General features: G+C 36.7%; 1 protein-coding gene across 3 annotated transcripts; it reads right to left on the bottom strand.

Annotated features, from left to right (window-relative positions):
• Positions 1-1,312: 1,312 nt before the first annotated feature.
• LOC307157468 (uncharacterized protein) lies at positions 1,313-18,821 on the bottom strand. 3 transcript variants are annotated; one of them, XR_013820994.1, is made up of 5 exons: positions 17,628-18,821; positions 16,752-16,885; positions 8,643-8,666; positions 8,381-8,445; positions 2,466-2,502 (listed from the first exon to the last, which is right to left on the bottom strand). XR_013820994.1 is itself a non-coding variant. In XM_079869381.1 (4 exons), the coding sequence occupies exons 3-4, from the start codon at positions 8,472-8,474 to the stop codon at positions 1,586-1,588; spliced, it is 1,011 nt and encodes a 336-aa protein (XP_079725507.1). In that variant the 5' UTR covers positions 8,475-8,666; positions 16,752-16,885; positions 17,628-18,821; the 3' UTR covers positions 1,313-1,585. The 3 variants fall into 3 exon arrangements, 2 of the variants coding, with proteins under 2 accessions (XP_079725507.1, XP_079725508.1); XM_079869381.1 differs by having other exon boundaries at positions 1,313-2,502; positions 8,381-8,666; XM_079869382.1 differs by lacking the exons at positions 8,381-8,445; positions 8,643-8,666 and having other exon boundaries at positions 1,313-2,502.
• Positions 18,822-21,301: the final 2,480 nt, after the last annotated feature.

Here is a 21,301-nt window from a genome sequence, read left to right as displayed (position 1 = left end):
AACTATCAACTCTTCCGACTTCCTCACTCCTTGGTTGCCTGCGTGGCCTCTCCGGCCCAGGGCCGGCAGGCCACAATCTTACCAACTTTTCTTCATTCAACGCCGAAGAAATCGATTGAGACTAATAGAACCATCAAAATCCTTCTTCAGGAACTTCATGAAATGTTTCCACTGCAAAGGCCATACAAGTATACATTTAATGAGGTGCTCTGAAAATGATAAGCTGATGGTTCTTGATAAGCTCCATAGTTCCATTTCCTCCTTCCGGTTTCATTCTGTCACTCACCATTTTACCTATCCATGTATGCATGTGTGTTTAGATTAGTTATGTTTGTGATTTAGTTAATAAAACTTGTGCACAATACGTATTTGTTTCTGATTCTCTACTTTCAACAAAGTTTACATTATGATTTAGATTTTGACTACAGGCTCTTAGTAATACTGTACATTAAGAAAGACATTTCCCTCCCCCAGAAATGAATATTTCTTAGAATTAATAAACAATTAACGCTGAGTGTTCATAGGACGAACAGGTGGGTTGATCGTAATATTAATTTTACAACATTAAGTTAATTCTATTAACTGATCCAAATATTTATAAACAATTATAACAAGTTATGATTAAATATTAGTATTTCTTTAGAGCTAATTTGCTACAATATATATGGAAAAGCTGATAAAGATACAAAAACTGTGTTTACATTTAAGTCTTCATGGTTACTTTGTACATGTAAGTAGCTTTCTCTACCGTGATGAGATTGTTATTCCCCGATGCTGATGTACAGATCAAACGTTACATATGAGGTAGACATATTTCTCTCAGTTGTTTCGTTTCCTTAACTTTATATCGCAATGCTGTGCTGCAGTACTGTGGGTTCCCTCAATACGTCATACTCCAGGATTCCCCTGCTGTCGGGACGCTTAACGTAGCTTAATTGACTAAATACAGTGATATAAAATACCAAACTTGCACCTTATTGGGATATAGGGTATACTATTTAGGCTACAGGCAAGCAGACTCAGAATATGAACGCAACCCGCAAAGTCTCACGCTTAGTGTTTCCCAGTGATATACTGGCATAGTTGGCTTGACAATGACATTGAATGTTCGATATTCGCACATTTAGGGTCCATCTCTAAAGTTACAGATGACATTGGTATACACGTTTCTAACTTCAATAGAATTTGAAGAGAATGACTTAGTCATAAAACCAACTGTAAGGTGTTCATGTAGGTGTCAGGCATGATGCACACTCTTTCATTTGTCCTACTTGTTTAAAGGTTAGAATTTTTTTTTTTTTTTTTTTTTTTTAATGAAAGATCAAAAAGGATAAACAATACATATTTATTTTCACAGCCTTCTTTAACATATTTGCAGTGGCAAGGAACCCAAACTTCATCTGTGACAGAAATAGAGAAAACACCCTTGGGAGAATCCAAGCTAAATTGGGGTGCAAGTTCTCCTTTGGCCAAGGTCTCACATAAGCATGCCTTTTCCTGTGTCTTTAAGTGTGAAAGCAAAAAATAATAATTTTACACTGATCACAATTTAATCCCCTCCATAGTGAATGTGCAGGGGTGTTTCTCAAAAACAGCGTAAGCAGTTCTCTCCTGTGTGAATTCTTATGTGGCTATTTAGGGTTCCTTTATGAGTAAAACTCTTTCCACATTGAGGGCATGTGAAAGGCTTCTCTCCAGAGTGAATTCTCATGTGGTTATATAGGGTTCCTTTATGTGTAAAGCTCTTTCTACATCGAGGGCATGTGAAATGCTTCTCTCCAGTATGACTTCTCATGTGTGCATTAAGGGTTCCTTTATGTGTAAAACTCTTTCCACATAGAGGGCATGTGAAAGGCTTCTCTCCAGTGTGAATCCTCAAGTGGCTTTTAAGGCTTCCATTTTGAGTGAAACTCTTTCCACACTGTTGGCAGGTGTAAGGATTTTCTCCAGTGTGAATTTTCAAGTGGGTATTAAGGTTTTTTCTATGTGTGAAACTCTGTCCACACTGAGCACAAATGAATGGCTTCTCTCCAGTGTGAATTCTCATGTGGGAATTAAGAATTTCTTTTCGTGTGAAGTCCTTGCCACATAGTTTGCAAGTGAAAGCAGTCTCTCCAGTGTGATGTCTCATGTGGGTATTAAGGTTTTTTTTATGTGTGAAACTCTGTCCACACTGATGGCATGTGTAAGGTTTCTCCCCAGTGTGAACTCTCATGTGGACTGTAAGGTTTTGTTTTTGAGTGAAACTTTTTCCACAATGTTGGCAGGTGAAAGGCTTCTCTCCAGTGTGAACTCTCATGTGGATTTCAAGGCTTTGTTTATGAGTGAAACTGTTTCCACACTGATGGCAGGTGAGGTAACTATTAGTTTTGGTCTTCTGAGCTCTGTTTCGTGAGGAAGTATTTTTAGTACTGGATGTTATGAATCCATGATGTTTCTCATATTGATATTTCTCTTGCATTTCAGCTAGTACTTCACTTTCTTCTTTCAGCAGCATCAGGTCTAAAGTGAAAAAAGACAAATAAAAAAAATTAACACCAGTTTAGTTCCACAAAGCAAGACACATCAAAACTAACCTAAAAGCATTAAAGCATCAAAACCAACAATATGCTTGCTAGATCCTATATGCACTAAGTTTGCGAAAAAGGATTATAGATAGATAGTAGATAGATAATAGATTGTTTCAAAATCTATAATCTCAGAATCTCTTCTCAACATTGTTAAACACTAAAAACCTGCAGTCCAAGAAAGCTGGCAATTATCAAACACCTAATCATTTGACCCAGGATAATTGGTTTATTATAGACCAATAGCAATGTTTAGTTTTGCAAAGAACTGGAATTTCAGTCAGGATTTAAGCTCTATCTTTGCACAGAAACTGTCCTTATTAAAGTTACACCTTTTAACAACACAGACCACAACATTTGCTTGGCCAGCATGAGAATTATGTTGGCATTTGTGGACAAGCAGTCATATCTATCTAACTACTACCATTTCGCATTTAGCAAAAGTACTGTGTGCCATAGGGCTCAGTATTAGGTCCTCTGCGTTTCTCCTTGTATACGCTTCGCCTGAGAGACATTACAATTACTTTTGTAACGATTTTACTGTTATGCTGACGATACTCAGTTTTATATTTCCTCACAACCTAAAAAATACTGTAGTGTATTATTGATGGTAAAGTTGAATCAACTAATCCAGGGATGTCCAAACTCTGTCCTGGAGGGCCACTATCCTGCAGAGTTTAGCTCCAGCTTGCCTCAACACACCTGCCTGGGAGTTTGTAGTATTCCTAATAAGCCCTTGATTTGCTGGTTCAGGTGTGTTTAATTGGGGTTGGAGCTGAAGTTTTGCAGGACAGTGGCCCTTTGTATCATTCAAAACTGTTAAATGTCTTCTTTTATTTGTGTACACTCTACACTCTTGTGTACATAATAAAAACAAAATGTTGTGTTTTTCGTAAAATAAAGAAAATAAACATGATGCGTATTCTGCCATCTCTCTCAATGTGAAGTTCATTCTGAAAAGCGATAGAAAATGACCTGTAACTCAGAGAATGTTTGTCACACAGACTTGAGACGTATGTCTTTACAAAGCTTGGAGTCTCTTTATATCAAAAACAAATATTCTGTTTAAGTAATCCGTATGAAAGCAACGACATTTACAGTTTCTCAAACGGGTCCTCATTAACTCTAATGTGACCACAGCCACGTGCGCACGAGCGATTGACATGCAAATAGTCCATGTGTAGGAACATTCTTTCAAAACAAAGAATCAGAGACTCCAGTAACGTACTTCTCTGCTTTTCATCGAGTTTGGAAGACTGTGTTTGTGCTGTGCTGTTTCACTTGGATTTACCTCAGAAGAATTAGAAGAACGTGATTTGAAGATGAGAAGATTTTTAAGGTAAGACATGTTAAACTGGTGCCAGACTCAAATGTACGTTATGAAATGAGATTGGAGTAAAAACACAAAGCCTAATGTCGTACATGTATATGCAACAATATATAGACAGAAACTTGTTGAAATGTGAATTAGACTGGTAGGCAACCTTTCAATGTTAAATTTATATACATGTATGACACGAGGATGTTTTTATGTTTGATAATAAAACACAGCATGATAAAAGTAGGCTAGAATGAGTGTTTACTCTAATATGGTGAATATTATAATGTTTAGACCCATGTTTACTGTTAAATACAAACGTAGATATGTATAATATGGTAACAATAATGTTTCATAGTTTGGAGCGGCTCGATCGCTTCAGTAAATGTTCTCTGCACGCACTGTGAGTTTGAGTCAGTCGCACTGTGCGTTTGAAAAGCAAAACATTAGGCTTCAAGGTTTTACTCCAATCAAACATTCACTCTGTACATGAACATGGTAAAGTGAAAAATCAAACACCTTGGAAATGACAGGTATGTACTATGTTTCAGGAATGGCACAAAGGTGTGTGACTGTTCAAGTCTCTGGGCCCTATTTTAACGATCTGAAACGCAAGTATCAAACGCGAAACGCAAGTAACTTTGTGGGCGAATTTCACGCTGTTGCTATTATACCGGCGGATAAATGACTCTTGCGCCCGACGCAAATCTAAAATGGGTTGGTCTGAAGTAGCTACTTTACTCATAGATGTGGTTTGGGCGTAAAGTGAAATAAACCAATCAGAGCATCATCTCACATTCCCTTTAAGAGCAGACGCGCTTGTTCCATGGCGGATTGCTATTATAACGGCAGATTTGTCAGGTGCACGCCAGGAGCGGTTCACAGCCGAGGAGACCGATGTTCTCGTCAGGGCGGTAAAAGACAGAGAAGTGACATTGTATGGGGATGGGAGAAACACACCCAAACTAGCTTCGGTTAAATAGGCGTATACTAATTTGGGTAAATGTGTAAACTAGATTTATGCTTATTTTTTCACATCTTCATGGACATCACAATGATTTCCCTTGTGTGGAATATTTTTCCTTGTAATTATGTATGGTTTGCAAAAATGGCAACTGCTGCGTCTGTGTAGAGTAGAAAAGCAAATTGTATGCGTGTTGTGCACATGCTACATTATGGCCAAGCATGCACCCTTAAAATAGCATCTGAAAAATGCACCACTGACTTTAGACTAGGTTTTTCCTGGTCTGTGGCGGAACTGTTTTCTGGAACTGCAAAATAGCACGAGGGAACGTTTGCGCTGGAACACGCCTCCTCTTTTCGCTGAACCACCCCCGGGAGCGCAAGTTTATTCCCTAATTTACCGACGTGCGTCTGTGGAGGGAAAAGTCCGCTGTGCGTCGGGTGCAAAATAGGAATGATACATGCTTCGTTGTACAAAGTCAATTGCGCTGGGTGCAAGATAGGGCCCATTGTCTTTAGATCGGTGTGTTCAATAATGTGCTTTTTTTGTCATTTGTTGTGTATCTTTGGATTATGTTGTGTTATAAATAAATCCAAACAATCAAAAAGCCATTCTTTTTTAAGTCTCTCCTCATTCTTTGTGCAAGGTTCTTCATAATGATAGGGCCTGATAACACCTGATAGGGCCATTATGGGAGGGTCTTTGTCTTTCTCAGGTGTGAAACACATCAATATTCATGATGATTCACGCCCTCATCGCATAAAGCTTTCTTACACAAAACATGTCTTACAAATTTTAAATCAATATGGTTTTATCTGAATGAGTAGGCAGGATGATTTTCACATAATTTTGGAGCAAATATTCTAGGCTACGTCATACAATTTTCAAAAGTCTTGTGAAGAAATAATCAGTATGGGTTTCATGACCTTCAGTGACAATTGTTTTTTGTTTTTTCACAAACCACGCATAAATGTCATTATTTCAAAACTACAAACTTTTACATACATGCTGCTGAATACAGTGTACTCAGACTTTAGCCATGAAAATGTCACAAGTAACAGAAATAAGCACAAATGTCAGAGTATGTCAGAACACCTCCAGGGCCCAGAAAACACCTCAGACCCCAGAGAGTTAATAAGACAAACACGTCTGATGGAAGCTGATTAGGAAATACTGCTTTGGGACTGTTAAGGAGTGGATTAGGGTGTTCCACTAGTGTTGTTTGCTGCAAGAGAAGCTACACAAGAATCTTTGAAATTTTGTTAAGTTGATTTTTGGACACTGTTTGAGGCCCATTAAAAATTTCTAACGGAACAAAGGATGGAGGTTACTACTGCTCCACAGAGTAATGTGTTGGACTATGTCAGTAATTTGTCAGCACTTTTTTTTTCTGATCGATACATTGTTGTGAGAAAGTTTAATAATACTGTAGGAACTGAGCAGATTGGACAGAGATGATTTGTTCAAACCGAATTACTCAGAAATCCCAAATGAACACGCAGGAATTTAACTCTGTTAGGTTCTGACATTGTCATTCAGTCTGAGCTAACTAACCAACTCTACACCTTTAAGACTATGAAACCTTGTACAACCAGAGCAAAACCACTTAAGATGTCAACATTAGGCAATTTTCAAAAGACGGATTGGTTTGGAGATGGCACAGCTTGAGTCCCATGAAGAAAACACCAAGGATTGTTTCATCCCCAAGACAAGAGAGATAAGACAGACCTTCCTCTTCTTAAAGACCTTTGAATGACCTCTCAAACTCAGGGCTGAAATCTCTTAAAACCCACAGAGACTGAGACTTTACATATCAAAGTGAATCAGATCATCCCAAAATGATGCTAGACAGACTTATAATCAAACATTGTTCAACTGCATACTTCTATATCATGTCTACAACCTATATATGTGACTATTATGCTTAGATCACACATAATTAATGCAATTGTTATTGAATGGTTGACTGAAAGAGTTTCTTTTTTACTACCACAGTAAATCTCTGTTCATAACTCAAAAGATGGCAGGAATGAAATCTGTGTAAAATGCATCTGCAATGGTTTTGAATGAGATATCATAGTTCCATCACCCTATGTAGGTCATTAAGAGGACAAACAGAAACAGGATGTTATTGATTTAATTCATAGCTTCTCCTTACTTTTTACTCTCCTTACTCCTAACTAGGGCTGGGCGATAAATCGATTTTATCGATTAATTCGAATGTGCAGTTTACGTCGATTTTTTTGAATGAAAATCGTTTTTCTCTTTAACATTCACCGCTCCCCTCTGGGCTCCCGTAGCTCTGGGGTCCGTTCTTCGTACGTCGCTAACTCACTTAGCTGGATTTGATTGTTGGCGATTTGGCATGATATTGGATTGTTTGGTTCTTCAACGCTCATCCTGGACTTGCTGTCATAGCAACATGTGCGCAAACTTAAACCTGCTCGGGAGCAGGCTTATTTCATGTTAACAGGATTAGATCCCGGCTTCATAAGCGGAGCTGATACGGGAAGTCCAGCGCAGCGCGAGTGCACTTTCTTTCTGAGATATATATTTTTTCTCGTGATTCGTGAGATTGTCGTTTTTTGTCGCTTTTATGTTTAAAAAACAGTTTTAGTTTGTTTTTTTTGTTTGTTTTTTTGTTTTTTGTGGCATTTCCAAGCCACTTAAGACCCAATGTTGTAAAGCAGTTTTTTTTTTTTTTTTTAGGCTATCATAATTTTTTATGAAGATCATACAATCATGACCATGCCGATTACAGATATGTCACTCAGGCTTCACTAACGTCATTGGTACCATAGACTATACCATAGACTGCCATCAAGGCCTCAATGAAGGGGATTATGTGAACAGAAAGGGGGTTCACAATGTAAATGTGCAGCCCAGTTACTATTGTGATTCTTAATATTCCAGATTAGTAATATTATATCAAATAAAAAAAAAAGGCAGTTGACTAAAATCTCCCATATCACAAAAGTGAAAGCAAAATGGCCAGGATCTGTGCATGACTTAAGGATTTTCAGAGATTCACATTTATGCACATTATTTGAAAGTGGTAAGGAAAGTTCCACAATTAAATATCAAGCTCGCTGTATTACATACACTTATGCTGATCCTAACAGAACTGCATTTTTTCATAGGTGATTATGACATGTTCCTGCCTGCAGACAGGTGTTTTATGACCCCATTCCCTGACCCAAACCAGTTACAATGCCGCTCTAGCCAGGACAAGGGCACACAATGAAATGAACTTTGGCTAACTAAAGGGAATATTTCAGTGTCTGAAAAGTCTGAGGGGTTGCACACCTGACAGGGCCTGTGACATTGTTGCATGTGCCATATTACACAACATTGCCAAAAAAACCCCACTTTTAATTAAATGTTTAATAAAAGACAAATATGCTTAGTTCCTTGAGTTTTATTTCAATTGTCCTTTGTAAAGAAAAGCCAGTGGTCAAGTGCCTGCAAGAGATATTAGACACATGCCTCATGCAACAAATAAAAAGGAAAAGTTGTCTATACACTGCCCACCTGTAGGCCTATGTCTCCTCTGTCTGTGCAGACTCTTCTGTAGGCCTTTCTGTTGATGTGGAATCCTGCAACTCATATTGCAGCAATAAAGCATACAAGTATAAATGAAGTAAAGTTATTTATGCACTTGCAGGTAGGCTAGTTCCTCCATATGACAGTTATCTGAGAGGGTTTATTCACTGTCCAGTGCAATGGAAACAAATGGACATTACAAAGTCTTATACTTTTTTTTCCTTTGGAAAGTTAGAAAATGTCCACTTACTGCACATATTTCAGCCACCACTTTCTTGGGAACAGATACAAGTGTTGGTGTATTATGTAAAAGTGCACAAAAGAGGAAAACACAATGTCATTACAATGAACTACACTGGGGAAAAATGTGATCAATAACTCATGGCAAAATATTTTTACATTAACATAAGTTTATCAGTTTTCACTTTCACAATCCAAAGCAATTCATCATTACTCAAGATTTAACAGTTGAAATGACTATACAGCCTTAATTTAATGCAGCAAAAATGATTTTACAGTGTAGGCTACTAAGATCTTTTCTTTTTTTTTTTCTCTCAGCCTTTTTCTTGGTTGCTTTTATAAACAGAACACCATTTATTTAACAGTGCCTTTTATAAAACAGACTATAATAGGCTAACTAAAAATTACCATTATGTAGAATATTTTTGTACTTAAATTTTATTTGTTCCCATGTTCTAGTATGGTGACTGACATTACAATGAACAAAGTAATTATGCAATTATTAAAATACAAAAATATAGGCTAATAAGTGATAAAAACATCTAACATGGCCACTTCTAACGGATTTAAATTGTCTGCTACTTTTTGCCAGCCCTCTCTCCTGGCTTTTGCAGACTTTGAGGTGTTCTCTGGCGTTTTGATTAAACATTAAAATTCTGAATAAACTTCGACTATTAGTTCTTGCTCTGCTGAGGAGAAAAACTGAGCACGCTCTTTGGCCACGCTGAACAGCCAATAGCAGCGTTGCTGATCAATGTTTCTACTATCGATACATATCCCCTTTTTAACCAGCGCATGAACGCGCAGTTATCTCAGATAACTCAATCCAGCGATACTAATCATATCCGGCAAGTGTGTTCGAAGAACCGAGTTAGCCAGATCATGATTCGCACGATGAGATCATCTTGGATGTGTCATTTGATCTCGGATGTAATAAGCAACGTACGAAGAACGGGCCCCAGAACGGGCTCAGCTCTTCCCCTGCGCGTTTGGCACATGGTTTGGCATAGAGATACACAAACAACACGGCAAGACCGCGGCAGCACAAACACACCCGCCAAAAAACAACCTACAGTCTTACAAACTGAATCCGCAGAGCTGCCAACTTTCACGAATTCACCGTGAGACTCACGCAATTGTCACTTTTTAAACGCTCTCACGCCACACATCCATTTTCTCACGCAGAGAAAAGTCGCGAAGCAAAGAGGACACTGACACCGACAGACAAGACAGAGAAGGTTACTATTGCTATGAAACAAATTCTCAGCTCTCAGATTCTGTCGATTTAATTACGAAATTCAAACAATAAACACCGTTTTGGCGCTTGACAGATCGCTGACAGAGTTCAAGCGGCACGTGAACCGATCATCCGTAACTCTTTAGGCTACTACTAGTTAATAGTAGGCTAAATAAACACGAATGATCAATAGGTAATTTGAAAGATACAGTTCAACTTACCGAAATGAAATAAAATCGATCATCTGTGTTTTTCAACTGCGGAAAGAGGTCTATAATAACAGCTAGAGGACAATACGTCACGTAAAGTTACTTTTACCTCTGGAAAGCCCATTAATGACCATAGCACGTTAGTTGGACTTTAAAATAATTGCTGTAGAGAGTAGTATTTTGCTAAATATGATAACTATATTACATATTTATTATATTTTTACCTATATCATTAAAATATTATAATGTTGAACTTGTTATTATAAAAAAACGCATAATATTTAATTTGAGATGTTATTTTTAACCTTTAAAAATAATACCAGCTGACAGGGCTTTAAATTAACATTTATCTACTGTACCTATTATTTATCCAAAGGAATCGATATTGAATCAAGATCAGAATCAAATCACAAGAATTGAATTGAAATTGTGAAAGCAATAATAAAAACAGTAGCATACCAGTCATTGTACCATGTAAACATTGTGTTGTCACTAAACTTAATAAAATGTTGTGATGTACATTTTTTTTTTCACGTTCCCTACCAATCCCAATCCACCCATTTCATGTTCTGTTCTGTTCTGTTCTGTTCTGTTATGTTATGTTATGTGACATTTTCACTGTTTACAAAGGCAGGGCCTGCCATCTTGTCTTTTTGGCTTGTTTCTGATTGCACTTTAACCCCAAGGGGAAAATCCAAATCAAATCCCAGAATGGAAAATCAAAACAAAATAAAGTTAAAAATTGTTTTGAACAATTTCTTTGTCATCTGCAGATTGATTTTAAGTAGGGGAATAAAAAAAAAATCAGTTTAAATCGTAAATCGTATTTTTTGTGAAAAAATCAGGGATTTTTTTTTTAGGCCATATCGCCCTAGCCTGGCTAACGTCAGACCACTTTCTCTTTGAGACGTGGTCTGGGAACCACATGTGCATTTTCTCGTATTTGAGGCGTGGTTTACGAATGCCCAGAGCCGTTTATTGGGCGCTACAAATGTCTATCAAATGCGCCTGTACGTAGCTCATAGCCAATCGTTTCAGTTATACCAGATGACGTATGTAGAGCGACAGATATTCAACAAAGAAGACGACGATGGGTCAGAGATTTATGTGTACACCAGAGTCCTGCACGGGTCCGATTTTGTAAATCCGCACCCGCCTGTACCCGCACTGCTTAAAACAGCACCCGACCCGTTTTCCGACAGCAGCACTAATTAAAATCTGCACCCGACCCGCTTAAAACAGAACAGACACCCGACCCGCCCCGAAATAAAATCAGTTTAGACTATCACATTATAGACCACTTACAAAAATGTTTATTGCCAGGTCATACAGAAGTTATTACACGACAATTAACACAAGGACAACTTCAGCCGAAGCTGTCAAAAGGCCGGTACATGAAGAACATGGCTAACGTTACCACAAAACTGAGTGCCTTAACATTTTACCAATCGAACAGACGCGGCTACACCACTATAATTTATACCACGCAATTTCGTCTAGCCTATATCTGACAATTTTGGGTTCAAACACGCCCTGCACACCACACATACTTAACAGTGTTAAATATGGAAAATACCGTTCGATAGAACTGCTTTGTTACCACAGTTTCTGCGTGCTTCCTCGGCGATGAAGTTCCACATTTGCGGCTATCCAACACGAAAATGTTTGCAGCAAAGCCTTTCACAATATTTTCTTCAGATAACTCCAAATTTCTCCCACACACTGGACTTGATTTTTGATGACGTATTGTCGACAACTTTACAATCTCCACTAGCTATTCTTTTCTTCAACTCCTCAGCATCCATCTCGACAACTGCAAGCAGATCGCGCGCGCACGGTTATGAGGAATTTTTTAAAAATGAAAGTAGCCTAGGTAACGTTATAGATCCTGGGAGGGCGTGGGCACAAATAAACTGATGTGGATTTTAAATTATTTTATCAACTTGAAATACAGGCATATTTTTGTAGATGTGTTCCTAAAAATATGCATATATTTTTACGTCTCATGTTAGATCCATAGATATAAACAAACTGCTTCGGTGTGTCGCATAGATGTCGTCATCGTCTTGCTGCTCCCACCCCGTTCTGTGATTGGTTCCCTAACTGAGGCGAAAATCTGCTCCATGGTATCCAGACTGCCTAGCAGCGTGAATAAAATCGCGCTGCGCACAAGGCAGCATGGGGAAACCCAGGCTAATATCGCCCAGCCCTACTCCTAACTTCAGTTATTTAACATGACATCAAGGTTACTGGTCCTCCTATTAAGCAATATGTGTACAAATTTAATCACACAAAGCAAAAGCTAATTTTGTAAAAATTAATCTGTTGGAAAATGCGATGTGAAAACCACAAAGCTTGGTGGTTCATGGAGTTCTCTATGTTTACTTGTTCCAAAGCTTGGTTGAATATTTAGGTTTTATACTGATCAGGTCAATGCAGTCACCATAACCATTGTTATCCTTTACCCTGAATGGAGGACTGTATTGATAAAATTTGTACAATAGGTGGTTTGCAGTCACGTGATTGTGATGACGCGCGAAATTCAGATGGAGGGCAAGAAGTGAAGAGCGGAATGTACGAGATGGAGTAAAGTCCGTACTGTACTACACGCCATTACAAGAGAAAAATATAACAAAAAATTTAAACATATGTTGGACGTGATCCTTACGTTATGAAGAGGAGCGATTTTTCAACTGAATTGAAAGATTTGCCTGAATAACGTTACGTTTGTCTTTAGTTACAGGGGTAACTTACAAACTCAAAGAAAAGAAGAAACAATTACTTTAACTTTACAAAGTTCTGAAAATGGTATGTTACACAAACATCCACATAAGTTGTATTAACTCGCCTTTGACAAAATGAACACTGCACACACGGGCGTTTTCCGATTCGGTTCCTCCCGACCGCAGACGTAGGTTTGCAAGCCATTTTTTCCGCCGTTTTTCGGTCAATTTCTTGCATTTGTCCCCCTTATGAACAACAACTTTTGGTACACGATAAAAACTCCTCGTGGTTTGATCGATTTGAGCAACCATAAACGATGCAAAACATCGGCATTTTGAGTTTGTTATAGTGCTTCCTAAATGAATCAAATCACTTCCTGCCCTCCATCTGCATTTCGCGCCATGGCAACGCAGTGACGTGACGTCATATGCAAACAAGCTATTGTTTTGTTAGTAAAAACCAGTTAACTTCTGCTGCCTCTGATGTATCTGCTTTCATAACACCAGATACATTTGCACATGATGGACCTAGAACAGAGGGGGGCAAACTACGGCCTGCCGAACACTTTCATCTGGCCCGCAAGGGAGTTTTAAAAAATATTTCACTTTAGTAACGGTTTTGGTTCAGAATTACTAATTTGATACAATACAAGCAAACGGCAGCGAATAGCATGGCGTACAGTTAGGCGGGCCTACTACTGTAGAATTAGAATGCACTTGGTAACTTGGACGTTAACCCTTTCACACGTAAGTTTAAAATATTCTAACTGACCCCCAGAGTGAGTTTTTTCAAGTCGACCGTTATTTTAGAACTCCCCCTTAATCTTTCCATGGCAACGCGTCATGCTTGTCACATGGTACACCGCAGCCACAATAACACTGTATCATAGATTGCTTTTATATTGTTTTTCCTTTTTTATTCAAAATATTCACAAACTTGCTTACCATGTCAACAATGTATTCCGATTCTCAAATACGTATAAGTGAGTATGCTTTGTCTTTTAAAAACCTTTATAAATAATCTTGATCTTGATCTATAATGTGAGATGGGCCCCGCCATGTTTGTTTGTGCCACAGTTCATAGAGTCCTGTCGATATTCCCCCCGAAATACATGTAAGAAAGTGGCCGGTGAACTTGGAGAAGAATAGAGTAAACTTTATAGTTACTTACACTATGTGTATCTGATATGAATAACACACCTTGGCAAATTATATTTGAATAGATTGTTATTGCTGCTTCCATAGACATCAGTGTGTATTTGATAAACTCCAAATGTATTGTTTTACTAGTGCTTATGTGTATTTAAATGTCTGAAACCTAAATTAAACATGTTCAAATAGTTTGACAGATATATGACAGCACTGAGCGCAAAAGCACAGTTTGAATCTGGCAGTTATGTGACGCCACTGAACATTATATATCCCATATGTGGGACCGTACTCTCAGGGGCACAGAAATAAAAATCCCATATATGGGACCGTACCGCTCAAAATTGAGTGAAAATGAGTGTGGTGAAAAAAAGAAAAGTGGACTCTGAATGTCTTGTGTTCAACGAAGAATGGACAGTATCGGACAGAAGGCGGTATGTCTAATATGCAGAGAAAGTATTGCAGTTTTTAAAGACTACAACCTCAGTCGTCATTTTTCAAGCAAACATTCGAATTATGCTGTCAACCTGTCATCTGCAGAAAAGGCAAGCAAGGAATTAAATCTTGCCTAGCAAAGTACATTTACGAAACAGTGCTCTATTCAAGAATATGTAACATAAGCTAGTTATGTACTGGCTCATACAATTGCAAAGCACAACAAGCCTTTTTCGGATGGGGATTTTGTGAAAGACCTGTATGGTGGAGACTGCTGACATACTTTGTCCTGGTTCTAAAAGTCAGTTTGAGAAAATTAGCTTATCTTTTTTCTATCGCACTCTATGAAAGTACTGACATCATGTTTTTAGGGATTTTATTTTCATGTCACTGTTACTGTTTAACTGATGAATTTTGCAGTTTGACAATGTCACAGTAATGTTTTGAAATGGCATTTTACTGAATTTCTCAAAAATATTATATGCATCAATGTTTCCTTATTGATGGATCTATTAGTATCAAAGTTACTTATGGTGTGCTATGTTTTGCACAGTTTATATTGTTGAAAAATAAAAACAAATGTCCTCCTTTATAATCGTTACAATAAACACTATATATTCTGACTCTTTTTATGCAATGACTATCTCTGTCCTTTGGTGTGACATTTGTCCTATGGTATGACAAACATAAAACAACAGAAAAATATACTTATTTTAAAATATCTTAAAAAAAAAAGAGTCAAGTTTGGCATTAGGGGAGTTACAATAATATCTCCTCTTAGATAGGTACAATTTCAAACAGTTTTGTAAGGTTGGCGAAAAAGTTTTATTGACATTCGTAGGGATAAGTTTATCAAGTTCATCTATTCATGGTGAAAATGATTCTAATTAGTATTTTCATGTAAAATAAATATCACTTTAAGAAAGTACTTTTTCTTGGCCATTTGTCAACTACCCATATATATATATATATATATATATATATATATATATATATATATATATATATATATATATATATATATATATATATATATATATATAGTAGTTTGTTAGACCAATACATTTGAATAAAACTTTGTTTCAAGTGTTGTTGACTTGTATTTATTTATTGTGATGGTTCATTTTATTTATTTGTTTGCTCATTTTTGTTCATGTTTCCTATTGTCAGTAAAATATAATAATTTCATTAATTCATGCATTAATTCATTTCTTGACAGAAAATTGATGTATTCACATCAGCTGCATTTGTCTAGTGTGTATTCATGCATAGCTATGTCATATGACAATACACTTAAATTACAGTGTGCTTGTTTTACTACAATAGATCATTTTCGGTAAGAAAATATGTAATATAATTAAGTATTGGTCAGCATTTATCATTATTATAGTGCATAAGTGTTGGGGTGAGCTAGCAATGCAAGTCATTCTGGGCTAATGTTAATTTTTAAGAATTCGTATATACACATTTAGCCTAGAGTATGAAATCAATAGTCTTCTCCTAAGGCGAGATCTTCGAGCAGCTGCCCGACATCTCCTTTGTGCAAACTGTTCAGACATTGCAAATACTTTGCTGATGTTGAAGAAAACTGTAATAGGTATGGTTGTCGAGTTACTGATGAAATCAAGGGTTAGTGCACCTGCCGCTCAAACTAGTTTTTGCCCTTGTGATAACGTTGTAGGTCACATGATAACGTCAACATGGCGGATGATGTCCGGATCGCATTGATACTTAACACGATCAGACTATATAGTACCGATATAGTGTTTTTAGCGCTTGTTAAGTACTCATTGAAATGAAGTTCAACAGATAATACAAACTATGCGGTTTCAGATGCAGCCAGTGTCTGAATATAGGGAGGATTCTTGGCACTAGATGGATAGCCTCTAGTTAAAGAACCATCAAAGCTGGATGGCAACAGTACCCAGTACTTCAGATGCCTCGACTGATCCAAAACGAAACTGGATCCCTCTAGCTGGCCAGAAGAGTGGGATGTTCATTATGATGAGAATGAAGTACAAGAACTCAGCTCCCTTTTCCAGCTTCACAATAGCAAGGAAATTCAGAGAGGCATGAGGGAATACATTGACAGTGTTAAAACCACTGGTAAATGCAAAGAGCTGAAACCCCTCTTGCAGACGATAAACACACTGGTTATTTCCACAGCATTTTTGTTATATATTTTTTGATTAGAGTAGAAATCCATTTATTATATAATGTTAACTTGACTGACTGCTATATTTCCACTTAAAAGGCAGTGTTATAATCTGGTCATGTGATCTCAACATGTCTGTATTAATTTCTGTAGAGGTTGACATTTTAATAAGGATCAAATGACTGAGTTCAGATTTGAGAATGAAACCAACCTGTTTGTTCCTCAGTATCTTCTTGTTTTACTCTGAATGTTTCTTCAACCTTCATGTCTTCATTCTCTACTTTAATAAACGCCATCCTCATAATGGTGTCACGTGGATCTCAGCTGCTTCAAACAGGAGTTTTTCTGCGAGTTTGGACACAGAGATGATTAAGATGAGAATAATTAACAGAAAGAAAAATAAATCCAAACTAAATCTCTGGGTGGGTGCGTCTCAATCAGCACTTCAGTAGTTCAGTGAGTCAGTCAGAGTGAAAGTTAATGGATTTACCTGGATCTGGATGACCAGATCAGCTAAAAAAAACTAACTCAACTAGCAGGAAAAATTATTAAAAGAACACAAATTATACATACACTACTTAGTTACGAGTTTATAATTATTTAATGATATTAAATATATTTAACAGATTCCACTTTAATAAAAAAAAATATTTGCAGTTGGTTTCTAAAAAATATAATTTCACACGTTTGTGTTTCTGTTGCCTTTACACTGTTTTGAACAGCATGTCTCGTCAGCGTGTGATGAATCGAGCTCTTCGAATCACTGAATCATTTGCGAAGTATTTGATTCAATTGACTCGGAGTATTAAAAAACTCCGTTTCTGCCATCATAACTTTTCCAGTAACCGAATTCGTGTTTACAATAAACTGATTCCCGATTTTGGAAGCGAAATGAGACGCACCTTTTCTGTTACTCGTGTGTGGATACACTTTACATACAAAAATAACGTTCATTAATGTTAGATAAAGCAATATGCCTACATTTGTTCATTCAGTGATCAGTATTTTTTTAGATCGACTCTAAACACTATAATTGACTGAAAGATATGTATTGATTTAAACACTATAAATGCTTAAAATAACAAACCTTCTTAAGCCGAATCACAACAGACAGGGGGTCGCGGCGCAGACTTATGACCTCACGTCGTCGCACACCTACAAGTCCCATTCACATTCTCCCATACATTGGCCCTGTCCCAAATGGCGCACTTCATGCGGACTTTCGGTCTCGTGGACTTGATTTGCGCGTGCTCGCTGAGTCTACGAGTCCGTAGGCTGTCCCATTCAGCATTTTACCGCTCTGAAGTGTGCTCAGCAGCGCCCCCTTTGTACCCTTGAAGCGGTCTTCCGCGAAGCCCGCATAGAAGCAGGCTTCACGCACTTTAACTACCCAGGAATCCTTGCGAAAGGCCAATCAGACAACAGATGGGAGGAGATTTCACTCGCGGATAATTGTTGACATGGCTGAGAAGAAAATATTACGGTTTGTATGACCTAAATGTACATTTTACCAGTGGTTACCTACAGTTTATACAAACATTATGGTAATCGACCAGTGGTTGATGTCTCAAACATAATAATAGCGCGTTTAATAATACGATCGCATTATGATTCATTAAATAAATAGAACCGAATGTCAGGGCTTTACTGAGTCATATGTAAACATAGTATGAATATTGAAACCTGTAAATTCATCTGAAACTCATGCACATTTTCGTTATGTTTTAAAATTGCAATCTTAGTTCAAATGGAACATTATGTATTATTATGTAGGCTACAACTGTATACATCATTTAAATAAGCATGATGTATCTATTGTCTAATGCCCAGGTGATATGCACAATATCAAAATATAGAACTGTAAAATTAGGCTGTGTAGTTGACATGGAGATAAGACGTTGGAGCGCAAAAAGTGTGATTTCTCCTGTCCAACAACAACCAGGCCTGTAATATTTCTGTCAGTAAGGTTATTTTTCACTCTGATTTCTCTGAAAATAAAAAGCTAGATGATATATTAAACTTTTTCTGTACGATGGGTAAATATCATATTCACAAAGCAAGATACCTTAAATTCAAACCTAGTTGCAAATTTTTTGCTTATGATTTACAGTTATTCTTCACTTCAAAAAATCCCCTCCAATAAAAGAGCTTCGAAAATATCCTGTATTATAGAACAAGTTTTATATAAATTGTAAAAATATTTTATTTACTGTTATTATTTACTTTCATTTTCTCTGTATCCCCACATGTTCATGTTCATTGTTTTGTATTATTTCCATTGTAATGCAAAAAAAAAAAAAAAAAAAAAAAAAACAGCCCGTTATTTCCGGCGTGCTGATCGAGTCTGTCCCAAAAATACCTCTCAATGCGCCCTCGTGGACTCGCGCCAAGGGCCCTATAGGTCTGCACTACATGACGTCACCAAAGTGTGGACTCTGAGGAAGTCCACAAGTCCGGAGTGTGCCATTTGGGACAGGGCCATTGTGTCATACTGGAATGGCCAGTTAGTCAATATTCCATGGAAGAAAGTGTGGACTTTGTCATCTAAATATTTAATAACCAATAAGGTTAAGGCTGTGTCTTACAAATAATCTTTTTTATCCCGTGAAGCTTTACTTAAAAAAAGATGTTTCCTGATACTGACACTTTATGTTCTTTTTGTGGTGCTGAACACGAATCCATTTCTCATCTCTTCTGGGAATGCACATATACAAGTCTGTTCCGGAAGGATTTTTGATTATTTATTTTAATAAGAAATAAATATGGTATTCATATTTGAATCCTTGGAGAAATGTACATTTAAATACACCCTGTCTAATGATGTGCAATCTTTTCAGTAAGCCTGTTGGTTTAAAATTGCAATCAGAACTCAGTTTTCCCTACAAAGCTTAAAATATACAAAGATTTCAATCTTTACAGCGATGTGAACGTATATGCTTAGGTATGTCAATATTCCATTGTTTGATTGTTTAGGTACAACATATACACACATAGTTATCTGTATATGGGTGATTCTTAGACTATGGGCACTTTTATATGTAGCCTACTTTGGTCATATTTTTAAAAATACATATAATTTTGGACAAATTCCTCTTTCTTTTCAAACTAACAATAAAACCTCCTTAACTTTTTATTATTATTTTTTCATACTTTTCAACCTCCTTATAGGTGTCAAAATCACTGTTTTCTCCTTGTCCCACACCCAGGCTTTTTAACTTCAACAATGAAAATACAGTTTAAAAATATGACTTATCTGGTAACTATTAATATACCTAAATTAAGCACTAGTAAAAATAATTAAAATACATTATAGTATTTAATGTGAGACCACTATCAATATGACTTTTTTATACAAAATATAGCTGTCCCACAGTATTGGTGTCATTTCCACCATAACAACCCAGCAAATACAAAAACGTTTTAAAAACGTTTTTTTTCACGTCGTAAAAAGGTTGTGATAACGTTTTTATCCGTCATATTTAATACGAGAGATGTCGGGTTTTTTTTATGTTATAAATATGTTTTTTTTTACAACATTGCATAAACGTTGTAAAAACGTTGCATAAACGTTGCTTTTTAACGTTGTTAATGTGACGTTCTTAAAACGTAAATATCACGTCTTACTTACTGGACGTCGGCTTGGTTATAACACACTCACCCGAAATCACCAAAACAAGGTTTCCAGGTTGTGCTTTGGATGTAAATTACCTTGAAGTGTTCCACACACACTGCATGTGTTCTACATCGGTCTTTTGTGATTTCATTGTGAAGCGTAGTCGACCCGTTAAAAACATTGAAATGTCAGTGGACAAGAAATATAGAGGTAAGTTCATTCTTAGGAACTGATTTTACTTAACTTATTACATTAAAAGTTATGGATTGATTTATTAATTCAACATCATGTAACTTTTCCTTCAAGCAAAGGTCTCCAAAAAAACAAAAGTGTAGGCAGCTCAAAAAAAGAAAAGAACTCATATCCCACAAAAAAATAATTAATACAAAAAATAAACCAATATAGCAATATAAAATATATTAGAACTTTTATTATATTATATCCAATAAAGCAAAATAAATTTAATCAACAAAGAAAATACATTGTATAACAAAAGTTAATTCCCAATCATGTTGACAAAACCAACTATACAAAGAACATACAGATACACAGCTGTAATAAATAATGCTAAAAGTATTGATATGTGAACAAAAAAACAAAACTAAAAATACAATGTTGTTGTAACGCTGTCAGGGTTGTTGCAGGATGCTGAAGATGAGGACACAGAAACTTCAATGTAGTTGATTTATTTACAAACTAAGCTTCCAGAAACATACAGGAACAAAGGAAAAAACTCCAGGAATTAAGTACACACAACCATACATGGACGACGACCAACCAACACTGAGGGAAAACACAGGGTTTAAATGTACTGGGACTAACGGGACAATTAACAAGACACAGGTGTTGGGAATATCTAATTAAACAGACAGAGAAAAACTAACAGGATTAAACCAAAATCACAAAGACAGGGGAAAACTAGATCACAGAACAGAACTCAACACATCAAAACATGACATACGCGAAATGAATCCGAAATCTTTAAAGTGAATTTAGTTTTGTATGAATTGTATCTTAATTTTAATCAATGTTTCATCAACCAATTACCTTGATTTAATAAATAAGAAGAAATATAGCAGACAAGAGATAATCACGACACGGAGGTGCCGGCGTCTGAACATGAGCTCGTCTCATAAATGAACCAAAAC

The sequence above is a fragment of the Squalius cephalus genome, assembly GCF_949319135.1.
Source record: "Squalius cephalus genome assembly, chromosome: 4".
NCBI lineage: Eukaryota > Metazoa > Chordata > Actinopteri > Cypriniformes > Leuciscidae > Squalius > Squalius cephalus.
The sequence above is the reverse complement of the archived record's forward strand: the minus strand, read 5'-3'. Positions and strand labels throughout refer to the sequence as shown.